The sequence below is a fragment of the Danio aesculapii genome, chromosome 3, assembly GCF_903798145.1.
Source record: "Danio aesculapii chromosome 3, fDanAes4.1, whole genome shotgun sequence".
In the NCBI taxonomy this organism is placed as follows: Eukaryota; Metazoa; Chordata; class Actinopteri; order Cypriniformes; family Danionidae; genus Danio; species Danio aesculapii.
The window spans coordinates 56,166,973-56,183,684 of record NC_079437.1 but is presented as its reverse complement, the minus strand read 5'-3'; the positions used below and the strand labels follow the sequence as shown (position 1 = coordinate 56,183,684).

The window sequence follows — 16,712 nt, the reverse complement described above, 5'->3', positions numbered from 1 at the left end:
TTTAGCGTCACACCTCTGCTGTATTGTCTGACTCTGGGCGCAAAATTCCTAACAATCTATGTAATGTCCCTGAAGCCCTATATACTTACTTATAATAAAGGTGCACAAATACCCCCACAGTGTTTATATGTGTCCCGCTCAGGAGTAATCAGTGGGGAGCTTTTTCCACTCAATTAATTACAGTTTTCCTTACTAAAAATATCCCTGTTGGATTTGTGGGAACATGTTTTTACAGAGAAAAAGCATGAATCAACTAAAAACAAACATGTGCTTGTGCTCAAAACATGTATTTTTCCATTTCTTTGTTAATTTTTATTTCTTTCAATAAAAAAACTGCTAATAATAGTCATAATTTAAATATTCGATCTTCACGCCCAAAGTATCAGGTACAAAATTACAGGACTTGAGACTTATTGATTATTGTTCACTTGTTCAAAACTAGCATGGACTGATTATTTTATTTACTGCATCAAAATTTTAAACAAATATAAGATGTTTTTTTCTCCGTTTTTATTTTTATTATATTACTATATGCGAAAATAACCTTACAGTATTCTCATTAAAAAAATAAATAAATAAACAAATTGTGTGTGTATATATATATATATATATATATATATATATATATATATAGATAGATAGATAGATAGATAGATAGATAGATAGATAGATAGATAGATAGATAGATAGATAGATATAGAACAAAACTTGTATTTCAGTGCTTATGTACTGTATAAATTGGGTTTATATGAAAAAAGTGCTGGATATTTGTCCATTGAGTGAAATTATAATCATGGAAAACCAAATAAAAAATAAATTAATTTGAATTTATTATATTAAATTTGGTTTACTTTAGTTCACTGTAAAATATGTTAGTTTCCACACAATTGATTTGTGTTGGGTCAACATAAAGGAATTAAGTTAGTTTATTAGTAGTGTTTACAAATATAAGTGAATTGAACATAAAACAATTATGTTGTCCCCAAAAGCTCAAGAATTGTGTTGTTTCAGCTCATTTTAAATAAGTGGTTTGAACAAAAATCAAACATTATTTTTTGGAGTTGTAAAGCATCAGCAGCACTAGCTTTTTGAACGTGTGTCTTGTTTTGTGACTGAGCATCACACAGATGAAGATCAGAGAGAGTGAGAGAAGTGGAGAATCTGTGGGAGACGCTGGAGAGGGGGATGAGGATGAGGATGATGAGCCCGCGGCATGCGTTGAGCTCGATACGCTGCGTTATTACAGCCAAAAACAGAGCAGAGATATGACTGCAGATGAGTCACAGCCTTTAATGTATAGGAGAGCACAGTGTGTGGGGGTTGAGAGAGAGAGACGCTCTGTGTGTGTGTCTGTGTGTTATATTACTCAATCTCCACAGCACCACAGTGCTATACAATGATATACCATTGACGTGAACAGGGAAGAACAGGAACAAAAATTCACCCTGTTATGGAGAAAGTCCCCAAACCTCTGAGAAAATCTAAATCAATTTTATTAAGTAGTTGAAGGTTGTTGTTTTTTACAACCTCTAACAAGCATTGTGCAATACTAAAGCATTGTTCAAAACTGTTCAGACAAACAGGAGTCTACCCAGCAGCCACACAACATCATAAAACGATAATATTAGGTTAGATTTAGGTCGTGTCATCAGGTGATCAAAATTCAAAGTCTTGTCAGCCTCTAAGGACAACGTTATTTTGATGTCCAATAACGTAATGACGTTGATATATTGATTTTAGATTGTGTTGGAAAGTGAATAATCCAACATCGAGCCAACATCCTAAACCAACGCCATATTGACGTCAAATACTGACATCAGGTATGGCAACCAAAATCCAATGTCTGATCATGTAACACGTGGATGACAGAGACAACGTTAGGATCCATGTGCAGGTTTATTCGGTAGTCAGGCAAGCAAGGGTCAACACAAATGCAAACAGATGAATAAAGGCAAATCCAGAATCATAGTCACTATAACAGGCGAGAGGTCGGAAGGCAGGCAGTGAACATGGACAAACAGACAAACTTGGCAAGGGTCAAAACACGGAGAGACAAGACTAAGGAAAACACGTTGAATTGTCACTTTACAGGTAAACAAGACTGGGCCAGGAAGTGAGTGTGTGTGCTGCTAAAGTAGTGTGTGTGATTAGTCCAGAAGCAGCATCAGCTGTGGGAGTCCAATCAGTGGATTCTGACGTCAACCTGATTTTCATTTTCAAACAAAATGCAACATCCCCACGACGTTGGGGTGCAACGTCAATCTGACATCATGTTGACGTCCTGTGTTAGCTGAGTATGTGGAGCAAACAGTTTCAAAATAGACTGATTGTAAGTTCCATTCATTTTTTTGTATTCTTGCTAAATCTAGAAGTGATACTTGTAAAATTCTTTTAAATATTTGTAAATATAGTTTGAATCATACATAAAAATTGTCCAAATTTGCATGAATGAGTATTTGCATGAATATATTTTTGAAAATAGATTTCTGTGTGTTTAGAGTACCTCAGCGATAAAGACAATGGGCTCTATTTTGACGATCCATGTACAAAGTGCAAAGCGCAAAAGCATTAAGGGCGTGTCAGAATCCACTTTTGCTATTTTAAGGACGGAAAAATCCGCTTTGCGCCGTGGAGCATGGTCTAACAGGGTTGAGCTTATTCTCCTAATGAGTTATAGGTGTGTTTTGAGAATAAACCAATCAGAGTCTCATCTCCCATCCCTTTTAAGAGTCAGTTGCGTCGTGCCATAGCGCATTTGCTATTTACATGGCGGACTTTTTAAGTGTAAAAACTGAACCCTTTACTAGAGAGAAAACAGTTAAACAGAGCATCTACAGCATGAGAATGAGAGATGAGGCTCTTAATTTACTTAATTTAACTGCAGTTCTACTTCTATATACTGCTGCTGTACTGCAGTTTTACTTCAGTTTACTGCAGTTACTTTTTGTATGGGCACTAAAACCGAACCACAAACTATTCTAAAATGGCTATTTTCAACAATATCTGTTGAAAGGAAAACATTTTAACCTGTTAGCCAGCACTCACTAGTTTGTGGTTCGATTTTAGTGATTTAGGAGTTTCTTCACCTACTACTAACATTTCACTGATTAGCAGCTAGTTTTAGCACTAAAATGCTTTGCGAAATACTTTTAGAGTTTATTTATAAACTAATTTCCAGAGGATCACGTGCTTATGATTGACCACAGCTGGTCCCTCATTAGCTAACAAATGATTCACCAAGATGATTCCTAACTCACTATGAATAACCTGAGTTTCTCACCTCAGTTATCTTCATCTTGAAGAATCCACCTTCCACCCCTACTCCACCTCCTTTTTCCTAGATTGGGTGGCATAGTGGCCCAGTGGTTAGCACTATTGCTACACAGCAAGAATGTCACTGGTTCATGCCTTTACCAGGCTAGTCAACATTTCTGTGCATGTGTTTCCCCAAGGTTCCTGGGTTTCCTCCCACAGTCCAGAGACATATGGCGTAAGTGAATTGACCAAACCAAATTGGCACCATAGATGAGCTCTTAGTCAGCAGTATATCTCTCCATAGCAAACCCTAATTTGTTATTAGCCATAAATAAGCAGGAGAATTCTCGAGATCTACCTGAGCTCAAACTCCCCTCTACGGGAGGGAGCCCCAGTCTTGAGGATCTTATGAGCTTAGGGCTCTCTCCTGGGACAGCATGCCAAACACACTTTATAATCAAGCTGTGAACTCTTGAAATATCTATATATTTTTACTAACTCAACTACTTTTAGCTTTAGAAGTTTTTTTATTTTTAAATAAGGACCCAGACTTGAGCTAAAGGAAGTGGAGAACACTGCTAAATGAAAATGATTTAATTCATCCAAAATTGTCCATTTTTGAAGTTTGTTTTAAAGGCACCACTGCCTCCAAAAGCCTGCAGAAACAACCACTGTTAGCAAACAAGTTTCTAAACTGACCTCCATTGTTCTGGGTAACATGCGGTTGTGTCCAAACCCTGGCGAATGCTTGAGGCAGATGCATGAGATGACAAACAGAGCATTGTTTTAAAGTCCATTTGTCTCAAATAGCACACTTGAAGTTGACTTATAGCCTTCAGTTCAATTGTGTGTTGACCAGAGTGCCTCCATATGTGTCTTTCACACTGGAGATGAACTGTCTGTTTTTCATCATGTCAGTCATATGAAGTGCACAAGTAGTCTGGTATTTAGGACAGAGCCACAATGTTTTCTAGAGGTGGAAAGAGTACTTAAAATTCATGCTCAAACAGTGCAAGTACAGTAAAAGTATCTGTTGTAAATACTGCTTATGAGTAAAAAAAGTAGCCGTTCTGTAAGTGAGAATTGGCTTGTGAAAATTATTCCACCGTATACCCTGCAAATTAAAATGTAGCTTACACGAGTGGGCTTTTTTTTAAGTGTTAAGTGCATATGCTTCCAAGTAGGGGTGTAACAGATCACGGTTACCCACGGTTCGAACACAGATCGCCCGCGAATTAATACTTTTTTTTTTACTTGTAGATTCATCTTAAAACTGTAACGATCGCAGAGAGATCACCTCTCGCGTCATTCAAATTACATGTATGAAAACATTTAGGCTATTAGGTTAATAGGGTGTGATGGGTTTCTTAGGTTATTAAAGGCGTTTTCTGTCACTACTTGTTTAGCCTGCATCAATGCATTCAGTGTAAGACGAATGATTAAACATTAAAAGATCGGGATCTCAACACCCACACAACATAAATTATAAATGATGGTGATCTGCATATGTTTCTGTTGTTTATGGTAAAGATTAAAATTACCATCATATACATTTAAATTAATGCTCAAAAACGAAAGTTGTAGGTAACCAATAGGTGGTAAAAACCAGCCATCAAAAATATGCCACAGAATGGTTCTTTAATAGGGGCGACGCGGTGGCGCAGTGGGTAGCGCTCTCGCCTCACAGCAAGAAGGTCACCGGTTCGCTGGGTCAGTTGGCATTTCTGTGTGGAGTTTGCATGTTCTCCCCGCGTTTGCGTGGGTTTTCTCCAGGTGCTTCAGTTTCCCCTACAATTCCAATAACATGCAGTACAGGTGAATTGGGTAAGCTAAATTGTCCGTAGTGTATGTGTGTGAATGATCGTGTATGGGTGTTTCTCAGTGATGGGTTTGCAGCTGGAAGGGCTTCCGCTGTGTAAAACATTTGCTGGATACGTTGGCGGTTCATGACTCAATTTAATAAAGGGACTAAGCCGAAAGGAAAATGAATGAATGATCTAGCAATGAAAGATTAAGAAAATGACACAATAAATATGGGTTGTACAAATTATGTTAGATTTATACATGTAGCATCAACAGCAACAGTAGTAGTAACATTGAATTTTTCACAGTACTCAATATTTTACAATTTATTTTTATTCAGCTGATTATTTCTTCATTTGATTTGAAATAAACTACAGGTTCTCGGTTCTGTTTGTTAAAACAAAAAGTGTCTTGCAGTGCTGTTTTTGTCATAAATGGAAAGCAAAATTCATTGTTGGCTGATCCAAAAAATGGTCCGATCCATGACTCAAAAAAACCATGTGATCCGAACCGTCAGATTTGTGATTTGTTACACCACTATTTCTAAGTGTACATTACGATATTTGCAATTCGTAAGCTGTAAATTTAAAATGTGAGATTAATCTAATGTGAGACCACATTACATTAATATATATGAAGATAAAATAAGTTGTAGGGGATCAACCTACGTTTTAAGATCGATCAGGGTTTATTAGCTCATTTCAATGAACCGGATCTTGAAGATTCGAATCATTGAATCGACTCAATTGAGTCAGATTGAATCAGATTAAAAGATTCACACTTTATCTACCATTTGTCCTGCAAATAGAAGATATCGTGTCCTACCAATCTTGTTAATATTATTTACGTGGCCAACGATAAAAACATAACACAGTATTGGGTTAACTTTTAGCAAGGTAACAAGATCTACAGCTCGAGGCAATGACTTAGAAGCACATAAACAAGAACACAGTTCTTACAAAATGAGAACAAAATTTATTGAGCTACGCTATGATACATGAAACTAACTACGTAATAAGCAAACCACAAACAACGCGCACACACACACACACACACGCACACACATATTCACACATACACACAGAGGCAGTTCAGAGGATGCAAAATGAGTTGAACAACCGTCCCAAATTAATTCTAATACTTCTTACAAGATCTTAGAATAACACCTGAGAAACCACAAAAGCAGAGATATGGCTTATCGTTAACTGCTGAGGTTTCAGATTCAACTCGTGCTGTTCACTGCGATATGCCCACGAGTTACTTCAAAGTTGATGATTTTACATGCAGAGTCAAACGTGTATCCTAAGGGTCAAAAACCTAGCTTGTTTTGATATGCTAATGAAAATGTTATGCACTTTGAACCCTGTCTAACAAGCTATGAGTGTCCAGCGCCACAAAGCAAGCTCCTTCAGCACTGAAAGAAAACATGCAGTTTGTTTGAAAACGTAATATTCTGTAGTGCATGTAGTTATTGTTTAAAGCGACAAAGTAGACATACTTTATCTTTTCATCAGTGATGTTAGTCTAAATAGTCTCTCAGCTATTGCGTGTAATGGTTTTGCGTGTTTTTGGGCACTTTTAATGCATTTACACTGTATGTTTGCTGTGTTTATAAAGCATCTGTGTCTTGAGGTTGGTCTATCTGATGCGATTTTTCTTTGATTGAATGGAGCTGATTATACTTAGCCCTTCATTGTAGACAAGAAAAAATAAACAAAGTAGTGACAGCAGGTTAAAGGAAACTAGTGCAGTAAAATTACTAATACAGCACTAAAAATGTCCTGAAGTTAAAGTACACCTTTTAAAACTACTTAGTAAAGTACGATTCCTGATAAAAACCACACTTTACACCACTGGAAGTCAAGCAAAGTTGTTTAAAGGGTTGTCTATGGAGGAACAGGGGACCATTTAATGTAAAAAACTTCTTCTGTGATCGTGGAGATTGAAATAAATGAGTGTACAGCAGAAGATTGTTGATGCTGCTGCTGAAATGAGAAACAAATGAGAGCCTTTATTGTTGCGTTGGCTCAGAAACTGGGTCACTGGCCTTCTTTCTGTTTCCGTTTGAAGGCGCTCTGAAAATTCTCTCTTTCTGTTTGATTTGCTTTGCAGGTGGACGGGTAAAAACTTGGAAGAGGAGATGGTTTATTCTCACCGACAACTGCTTGTACTATTTTGAGTACACAACGGTAAGTAGACTATATCTCCTCATTATTATTTTGTTGTTACAGTATCTCATTCATGATAATGACTTTGAAGGGATTAGTGCACCCAAAATTTGGTATTTATTTACTCATTCTCAAGTAGTGCCTTAATATTTTAAAGGATGTTGGAAACCGATAACCGTAAGTACTATGGAAGTCAATGTTTACAGTTTTCCAGCATTCTTCAGTATATTCCTTTGTGTTCGACAGAACTAATAATCTCAAAGATGTCTGGAACTAGTGGAGGATGAGTAAATGATGACAGAATTTCCGTTTTTGAGTGAACTGTGCCTTTAAATGGTCAATATGTAGATTTCTGAAACCCATGTCATTAGTGACCCCGGTGGCCATTATGTGAACTGCATCCAGACACTGAATGGGATTCAATTCAATTTCAAGTTTAAGATTTAAACTTGTGTATGCTCTTAGTTTATATGCAATACAATATTTACATTTTTATAATTTTTATAACAACACATTGGCCACTTTATTAGGTACACCTTACTAGTACCAGGTTGGACTCCCTTTTGCCTTCAGAACTGCCTTAATCCTTCGTAGCATAGATTCAACAAGGTACCGGAAAATATTCCTCAGAGATTTTGGTCCATATTGACATGATAGCATCACGCAGTTGCTGCAGATTTGTCGGCTGCATATCCATGACGTGAATCTCCCGTTCCACCACATCCCAAGAAGCTCTATTGGATTGAGGTCTGGTGACTGTGGAGGCCATTTGAATACAGTCTCAATTTCCCCTGCGACATTTGGAGGCTAGGGTCAGAATTTGGCGTCAACAACATGAAAGCATGGATCCATCTTGCCTTGTATCAACGGTTCAGGCTGGTAGTGGTGGTGTAATGGTGTGGGGGATATTTTCTTGGCACACTTGGGCCCATTAGTACTACTTGAGCATTGTGTCAAAGCCATAGCCTACCTGAGTATTTTTTCTGACCATGTCCATCTCTTTATGACCACAGTGTCCAGCAGGAAGACCACCAGCAGGATAACGCGCCATGTCATAAAGCAAATCATCTCAGATTGCTTTCTTGAACATGACAATGAGTTGAATGGCCTCAAATGGCCTCCACGGTCGTTAGAACTTAATCCAATAGAGCACCTTTGGGATGTGATGGAACGAGAGATTCGCATCATGGATGTGCAGCTGACAAATCTGCAGCAACTGCGTGATGCTATCATCTCAAAATGGACCAAAATCTCAGAAGAATATTTTTAGTACCTTGTTGAATCTATGCCACAAAGGATTAAGGCAGTTCTGAAGGTTAATGAGGTCCAACCCGGTACTAGTAAAGTGTACCTAATAAAGGGGCCCGTCAGTGAAAAAAGGCCAGTCAGCTTGAAATCTCTGCTTTGACCTACTCTGCATGACCTTTTGAATGCCCTGAAAAAAAGCTTGTAAACAAAGAGGTCATTGTCATTTTGGGAGGAGCTTTGCCGTCCAGAGTAAGTTGGAAATGACTCCAAAAGACCAGCATGATCGAACATGGAGGATGATATTGAGTAACAAAAGATTTTGATTCTCATGGATATATTTTGATAGTCAGTGATTTTGATATCTGTTATAGTTTGATTGACAGTATAATGTCTGACCACATCCTTCATAAACAGTCATAAAGTATGTTGGTGAACTCGTTCTCTTTGAGTGCGCATGTGTATTAGCTTGGACAACCTGAAATAATGCAGTTTTGTGTCATGATCCTAACGTTCAGAAACAACATTTAAGACACAGTTGGTGTTAAATGTCACCGCTACTTACAAATAAGAAATTTTATCGTAAGCTTAGCCAACATTTTTGGTAAATTTGATGTTTCCTCATTCAAAGAGATATGAGCTGTAAGGACTTGCCTTAAAGAGACTGTGTCTGTGTATTAAAATGCTCTCCTCCCCCCCAAAATACAATTAATTCCTGAAAGTTCTAACATATAGCCTCTTCATAGCTACTTCATGAAAATCTGAAGGGTTTGAGTGCTTTTTCTTGCCTGAGATGTGTGTTGATGGGCTTCTCCTCCTTGCAGGACAAGGAACCGCGTGGCATTATTCCCCTGGAGAACCTCAGCATCCGAGAAGTGGAGGAACCACGCAAACCCGTGAGTCCCAGACAAAACCCTGAGCTAAAGATAAAACCCATCATGGAGACGTCCTGCTTCACAGTGTGTTGTGTCTCCTCATGCAGAACTGCTTCGAGCTCTACAACCCCAACCATAAAGGCCAAGTGATCAAGGCCTGCAAGACGGAGGCAGACGGCAGGGTGGTGGAGGGAAACCACGTGGTCTACAGGATATCAGCACCCACACCCGAGGAGAAGGAGGAGTGGATCAAGTCCATCAAGTAGGAGCTTCTGCTTATTGATTTTGGTTGAGTGTTTCTTTGAAAGCACACTTGAAAGTCCTCACTACATCCTACATCAGGGGGTGCCTAAACTCAGTCCTGGAGGGCGGATGTCTTACATAATTTAGCTCCAACTTCCTTCAACACACCTGTCTGGAAGTGTCTAGTATACCTAGAAAGAGCTTGATTAGCTGGTTCAGGTGTGTCTAATTGGAGTTGGAACTAATCTCTGCTGGACACCAACCCTCTAGGACCAAGTTTGGGCACCACTGTCCTACACTAAACATGAGCCAAAACTTAACTAATAGTTTTAAACTTAGCATGAACCGGAAGTTGCTAAGACTTTCATTTTAGCTCGTTTATGTGCTTCTCACTAGAACGGAATATTGAGTAGGAGGCGGGGCTTTCTTTTTCGCATCATTCTCTCATAGCAAACTAACAGTAACAGGGACGTGGTTAAGGTTATTGATATAGTTGCTATAGAAGGGTTTAGCTCAGGTTTTTGTCAGGACTGCCACTCCAAACTCGGAAGCAGATGGTCATGCTTTGATTGAAGAGTAACAAAACAGACTTTTTTTTAAACCTTGACAGATTTAATATTCGTTTTAAGAATAACATGAGCTAGCAAAATAAACATTATCAATTTAGATTTCTTGCAGACTTGAACAAATGCAAATGTGAGATGAAAATAAATCCGCTGATGTAATCGTGCCATTTGAGCGTTAGTATTTTACAGCTGATTGAGCTGTTTTTGATTGGTTCACATGACAAGTTTATTTATATTGTGTTTGATACAGTTATAAAATGTATATTTATACTTCATTCATTCATTTTCTTTTCAGTTTAGTCCCTTTATTAATCCGGGGTCGCCACAGCAGAATGAACCGCTAACTTATCCAGCACATGTTTTACGCAGGGGATGCCCTTCCTGCCGCACCCATCTCTGGGAAACATCCACACACACACACACTCATACACTACGGACAATTTAGCCTACCCAATTCACCTGTACTGCATGTTTTTGGACTTGTGGGGGAAAGCGGAGCACCGGGAGGAAGCCCACGTGAACACAGGGAGAACATGCAAACTCCACACTGAAACGCCAACTGACTCAGCCGAGGCTCGAACCAGCGACCTTCTTGCTGTGAGGTGAAAGCACTACCTACTGCGCTACTGTGTCCCTACATATTTATGCTTATATAACTTTAATAATAATTTGCCTGAATAATTTGTCCGAATTACTGGACCTAGTGGTAATTTTGGCTGGAAACAGTAATGATTTGTTTTATTTTGTTGTGATTTTAAAAATAAAAAAGATCATAAAAACGCACTCATTTTGTACATCTATGATGAATCTTCTCTAGACGTTAATCATTCGATTATCTTTAAAATATGATAATAATATTAGTTAGCATTAATCAATTTAGTACTTCCTGAAAACTTCAATATAATGATTATCATACAATCATACTACTGTCCGAAAAAGGCTGTATTTATTAAATAAAATGAAGAATAAAGAAAAATATTTCATGGTAATTATTTAAATACTATTTATATTACAATATGGGCGTTATGGTGGCGCAGTGGCTAGCATGATCCCCTCACAGCAAGAAGGTCGCTGGTTCGAGCCCCGGGTGGGTCAGTTGATATTTCTTTGTGGAGTTTGCATGTTCTCTGTGTTGGTGTGGGCTTCCTCCGGGTGCTCTGGTTTCCCCCACAGTCTAAAGACATGCGGTACAGGTGAATTGGGTAAGCTAAATTGTCCGTAGTGTATGAGTGTGAATGTAAGAGTGTATGGGTGTTTCCCAGTGATGGGTTGCAGCTGGAAGGGCACCCACTGTGTAAAAAATATGCTGTATAAGTTGGCGGTTCATTCCGCTGTGGCAACCCCTGTTTAATAAAGGGACTAAGCCAAAAAGAAAATGCATATATGTATATATATATATATATATATATATATATATATATATATATATATATAACATAACATATATCTGTAATATAACAGTATCTGTTATAAATCTGTGATATTTGACTAGATATTTTTCAAGACACTTTTATACAGCTTAAAGTGACATTTAAAGGCTTAACAAGGTTAATTAGGTTAACTAGGCAGATTAGGGTAATTAGGCAAGTTATTGTATAATGATGGTTTGTTCTGTAGACCAGTGTTTCCCAACCCTGTTCCTGAAGGCACACCAACAGTACACATTTCAACCTCTCCCTAATCAAACACACCTGAATCAACTTATCATAACATCAGAAGAGACTCCTGAACACCTGAAGTTAATGGGTCAGAAAAGGGAGACATCCAAAATATGTACTGTTGGTGTGCCTTCAGGAACAGGGTTGGGAAACACTGCTGTAGACTATCCAAAAAATATAGCTAATAAGGGGCTAATAATTTTGACCTTAAAATGGTTCATAAAAAATGAAAAACTGCTTTGATTCTAGCCAAAATAAAACAAATAAGACTTTCTCCAGAAGAAAAAATATTATCAGACATACTGTGAAAATTTCCTTGCTCTGTTAAACATCATTTGGGAAATATTTAAAAAATATATCCATAGGGGGGGCTAATAATCCTGACTGTATTGTAATTGTCAACTGTATATATATATATATATATATATATATATATATATATATATATATATATATATATATATATATATATATATATATATATATGTGTATGTATATATATATATTTTTTTTATTATTATATATTTTTCTATTATTTTAGTATTTTAATTTTTATTAAATTTATTAATTAAATTGATTTTAACATACCACTTTTGTCCGGTAACTTGCCTAGATACCCTATTTAACCTAGTTAAGTCTTTAAATTGCACTTTAAGGTGAATACTAGAGTCTTGCAAAATAACTAAAGAGAGAGGACCTCTCATCACGGCAAAGACAAAAGAAATTAGTTATTAGAAAACAGTAATTAACCTCACAGAAGGGCTACTAATTTTGTTTTCAACTGTAAGTAAATCACAGTATTATAATGTGGTTTACAATTAAATTAGATGATTATTACTTACTTGTAAGTTATAATTATAAAAGTCATTACAGTAATGACAACCGGTGGCAGTTATTTAATATCATTAATGTCCCAAACAAAAAGTCCTGATGGTGGCAGACTCAGACAGGTTTAGTGAGTTTCTGCAGAGCTGATTAACAGCGGTTGAGTCCAGATCAGGACAGCAGTGGGGTTTTTTTCACAGCGCTAGTCGTCTTGCTGGTGTTGTGAATAGAAACAGCAGTCTCATCACATAAGTAGTGTTTCCTCAGAGCGTCAGTGGAGATTAATGAGAGCTCAACCTCCCACCGGCCGGACCAGCAGGCCTCGCTCCGCTAATCCAGGCCTAGCGCTAGTGCGGCTCATCGCTCAGACACGAGAGGCTTTAGCACAATCACGTTTTTGCCTCGTCGGCACAGTTTTGACCCACTAAACTCATCTGCTTATCTGTAATCATGCTTTATAAGCTCACGATGGAGGAGCAGAAACAAAAACAACAAAAAAAGTCTTCTTTCTGCTGATTGAGTTCAGTGAAGCCTCAGGCTGAAGAACTCACTGTGCGTTTCAACTGTTTAAATGGACTGATTTTTATCGGCTAATATTTATCTATCAGCAATAATAGGAAAAAACAGATGTGGATGGTTTATTAATTACAGGAGTTATTATTATTATTTACATAAGCTGCACATCTTTTGAATAAAGCCTTTTTACACTGATTACAAAATGTTTTGCACTTAAAATAAATGACCTTACGTTGTGTCAATCGCATTTACACTCTGTTTCTGAGAATTTTGTTCACCATTAAATAATTAAAATAGTTTTTTCATTTTTTCGCATCCAAAAAAGCATTTTGAGAGGTGTTTTGACAGTTTGACAGTCAACATACAAGCGTAAGCCAAAATGCTGTTAAGCTGCTGTCACACTTTTCTTCCCATAGACTTCCGTTCATACCCACGCGAATGCGTCAGACCGGAAACGCTTGGTGAGTTCTGACCTGCGAAATCGCATCACTTGACTGCGTGAGACCAATCGAGGATCCAAACATGACCTCTCTGGACAGAAATTTAAAACATGAAGCAATCGCTCGCTTTATTAAATGTCGCAGCGCCGCACGACAGAATTTCGCACACACAAACTCTGGTGTGACCGCAGCTTTACTCATGTTAAAAGATTTTAAGCGAAGTTTTATTAGCTGATTTCACATGAAATGATTGATCACGGATGGTCTTTCATCCATAATCAGCAATGATCTAATCAGATTGATTTAAGCCTACAATAAATAGATCGATATCACTTTTTAGGTACTAATATATACTTGTAAGATACTATTAAGAACTTTTTAAAATACAAACGTGTACTTTGAAATGGTACCAGCCCAGCTTTAGTCGTTTCTGAGAGTGGAGTGTATTATAAAGGACATGGCCAATATTCTCTTTTTTGGAAAAGATAATTATACAAAATGGCGACACGGTGGCTCAGTGGTTAGCACTGTCGTATCACAGTAAGAAGATCACTGATTCGAGTCCCAATTGGCATTTCTGTGTGGAATTGTTCACGTGGGTTTCCTCCGGGTGCTCCGGTTTCTCCCACAGTCCAAAGACATGCGGTATACAAGAATTGGGTACACCAAAAAATGCCAGTGTATGAGTGTGTGTGAGAATGAGAGAGTGTATGGGTGTTTCCCAGCACTGGTTTGTAGCTGGAAGGGCATCCGCTGGGTAAAACATTTGCTGGAATACTTGCTGGTTCATCCCGCTGTGGCGACCCCTGATAAATAAGAGACTAAGCTGAAGGAAAATGAATGAATTATACAAGTCACGAGTCATGTACATGTTTTCTTAAGAGCTACTACGTGGGTGACTGGACGCAGACACTTCTCAAATATCAAAATGCTGTTGCAATTTTTATGCAAAATGTATTTAAATATCCAGTTAAGCCTTACACCACATGGTTGAAAAAAACCTGACTAAACTATTCTGAAGCAAATCCACTCTAAAGGGAAAACTACTTGCTAACACCATACTAGAGTAAAGCCTGCAGCCCAACAAATATGGAAAGTTATCACATATAATATTTAATAAATCATTTTATTTACTACAAATTATATGTAATTTTGCTCACATGGATCATAATTGATTATTAATCAGATGACGTCATTACACATGATTTCAAGGATGGATAGATCTGCAGCAATCTCAGAACAGTTTACCCAGATATTTTAATCTGATTCACAAACTTGTTTGAAGAACCAAATCAGCTAGAGATCAGTCATCAAGCTTGAAAGATCCAGAATCTGCCAAATCATCTTAGATTGTTTAAGTGAGGTACAAAGAACGGACCCCTGATCAACAAATACCTAATGTAAATTCAATCAACCTAAACAGTTAACCTTGAAGCGTGGCGATTGTATTGTATTGGATTTTCTGAATTTCGTCATCTTGAAAATTTGAAACTTCGTTTGTACAAACTGGATATCTGCAGTCTATGAATTCAGAACACAAACAATCTGAAGTTTGAAAATACGTCTAGTAAAAATTCAGCCTTGAAAAATTCAGTTGTCTAAAATTTCAGATGTTATGTATTGAAGTTATGAAATTAAAAGTAAAGTTAAGAAATTCTAATTCAAATGAAGAAATTCAAATTCAAACTATTTTTAACGGCAAAAAAAATTCTGATTTATTACAATTGTCAATAATTCAAATTAACACAATTTAAATTCAGATTGTTTTGGCATATTATTAGCTCCATAGTATGGGAACATGTGGGTCTTGAAACCCTACGTCCAAAGTGCAAAATGGCAGAAACACTGCGAAATAAGAAAGAAGCGCCACTCAAAATCAATAAGAGGCAGTGTTAAGTGAGGGGCGGGGCCTGTCATCTGAAACCATGGAAACCAAACTAGGTCACAGATCGCACTGTTTAGGACTGAAGTGTGTGTTTAAATATGCTGCATTTCCATATCAAAGATTCCGAAGGCTCACATCCCCTCTAATTGGTTTCCTCAGAGCGAGCATCAGCCGGGACCCCTTCTACGACATGCTGGCCACCAGGAAGAGACGCATCGCCAACAAGAAGTGAAGTCGGCGCCTGAGGACCACCGCTTCCACGAAGCCTGTTCCCAGCGACACACACACTGCATTCTGGGACGGCCCGCGTGTGTCTGACGGGTCGCAGCTGAAGAATTCAATGTTTATAGTTCCTCTCTCAGTGTTTCTATTGGTATGAAAACACAGCTGTCCTGATCTGTTTGTGTTTGCATGGATGTCAGTGTGTGTGTGTGTGTGTACCCACGCGGGAGACATTTCTGCAGATGTCAGATAGAAAAAAGCCATTTTGCTTCAGAGACGAGACCTGAGATTGTGATGGTCCAGGCCTCAATAACCCTTCGTGGCCATTCTCTCCTAAAGGTGCTAGAAACTCACATAGATGCTAATGAGCCAATGCTAATGCTAAGTGGCGGTGTGGAGTCAGCTGGACTGATTTCATGTCGTTAGAAGTGAGAAACAGCAAATATATAACTCATAGATTTAGTTTCTGTTGTAGATCAGAAGGTACCGGTCCATTAATCTTTCAGTTTTGATATTAGGGTCATTTCCATGACAGCGTTCTCAACTGAAAACCTTACTCAGAGTTTTAAAGTGCACATGATTTGGAATTTGCGACTGTTTTTGTATTGTGATGCAGTTCCTAGAGAAAACAGTGGGTGTGGCTTGTTTTCTACTGCGAGCTGATTGGATGTAGTAAAGTAGTCATTTCATTTAGAAAGATCAGGAAAAAGGGTTTTCAGGGGAGATATTACACCCTAACAGACTCCTCCTCCTCAACATTTTTGTTTGTTGACAGTTGGAGGGGTGTGGTTAAGTATGTTAGCCACGCCCAATCCCAATTCTATTTTTGTACCCCTACTCCTTCCCCTTGACCCTTAAAAACGAGTGTGAAGGGCTTCAAAATTAACCCCTAAGAAATAGGACAGCACTACAGCACCTGCACACGTCATCATATGTCATAGCGATCTCTTGCTTCATATGAGATCAGACGATCGCGACTGCTGTAGTTATCCCAGTAGCTTTATTTTTTGG

The 16,712-nt window shown here is 38.0% G+C and overlaps 1 protein-coding gene across 2 annotated transcripts in view; it reads left to right on the top strand.

Moving 5' to 3' along the window:
- The window catches only part of cyth3b (cytohesin 3b), a 120,327-nt gene extending 103,820 nt beyond the window's left edge, over positions 1-16,507 (top strand). For both annotated transcript variants that reach the window (XM_056454266.1, XM_056454264.1), the window contains exons 10-13: positions 7,171-7,247; positions 9,296-9,367; positions 9,454-9,608; positions 15,639-16,507. In XM_056454266.1, the coding sequence (XP_056310241.1) occupies positions 7,171-7,247; positions 9,296-9,367; positions 9,454-9,608; positions 15,639-15,711 (377 nt within the window). In that variant the 3' untranslated portion in view covers positions 15,712-16,507. The remainder of the gene's footprint in view (positions 1-7,170; positions 7,248-9,295; positions 9,368-9,453; positions 9,609-15,638) is intronic.
- Positions 16,508-16,712: the final 205 nt, after the last annotated feature.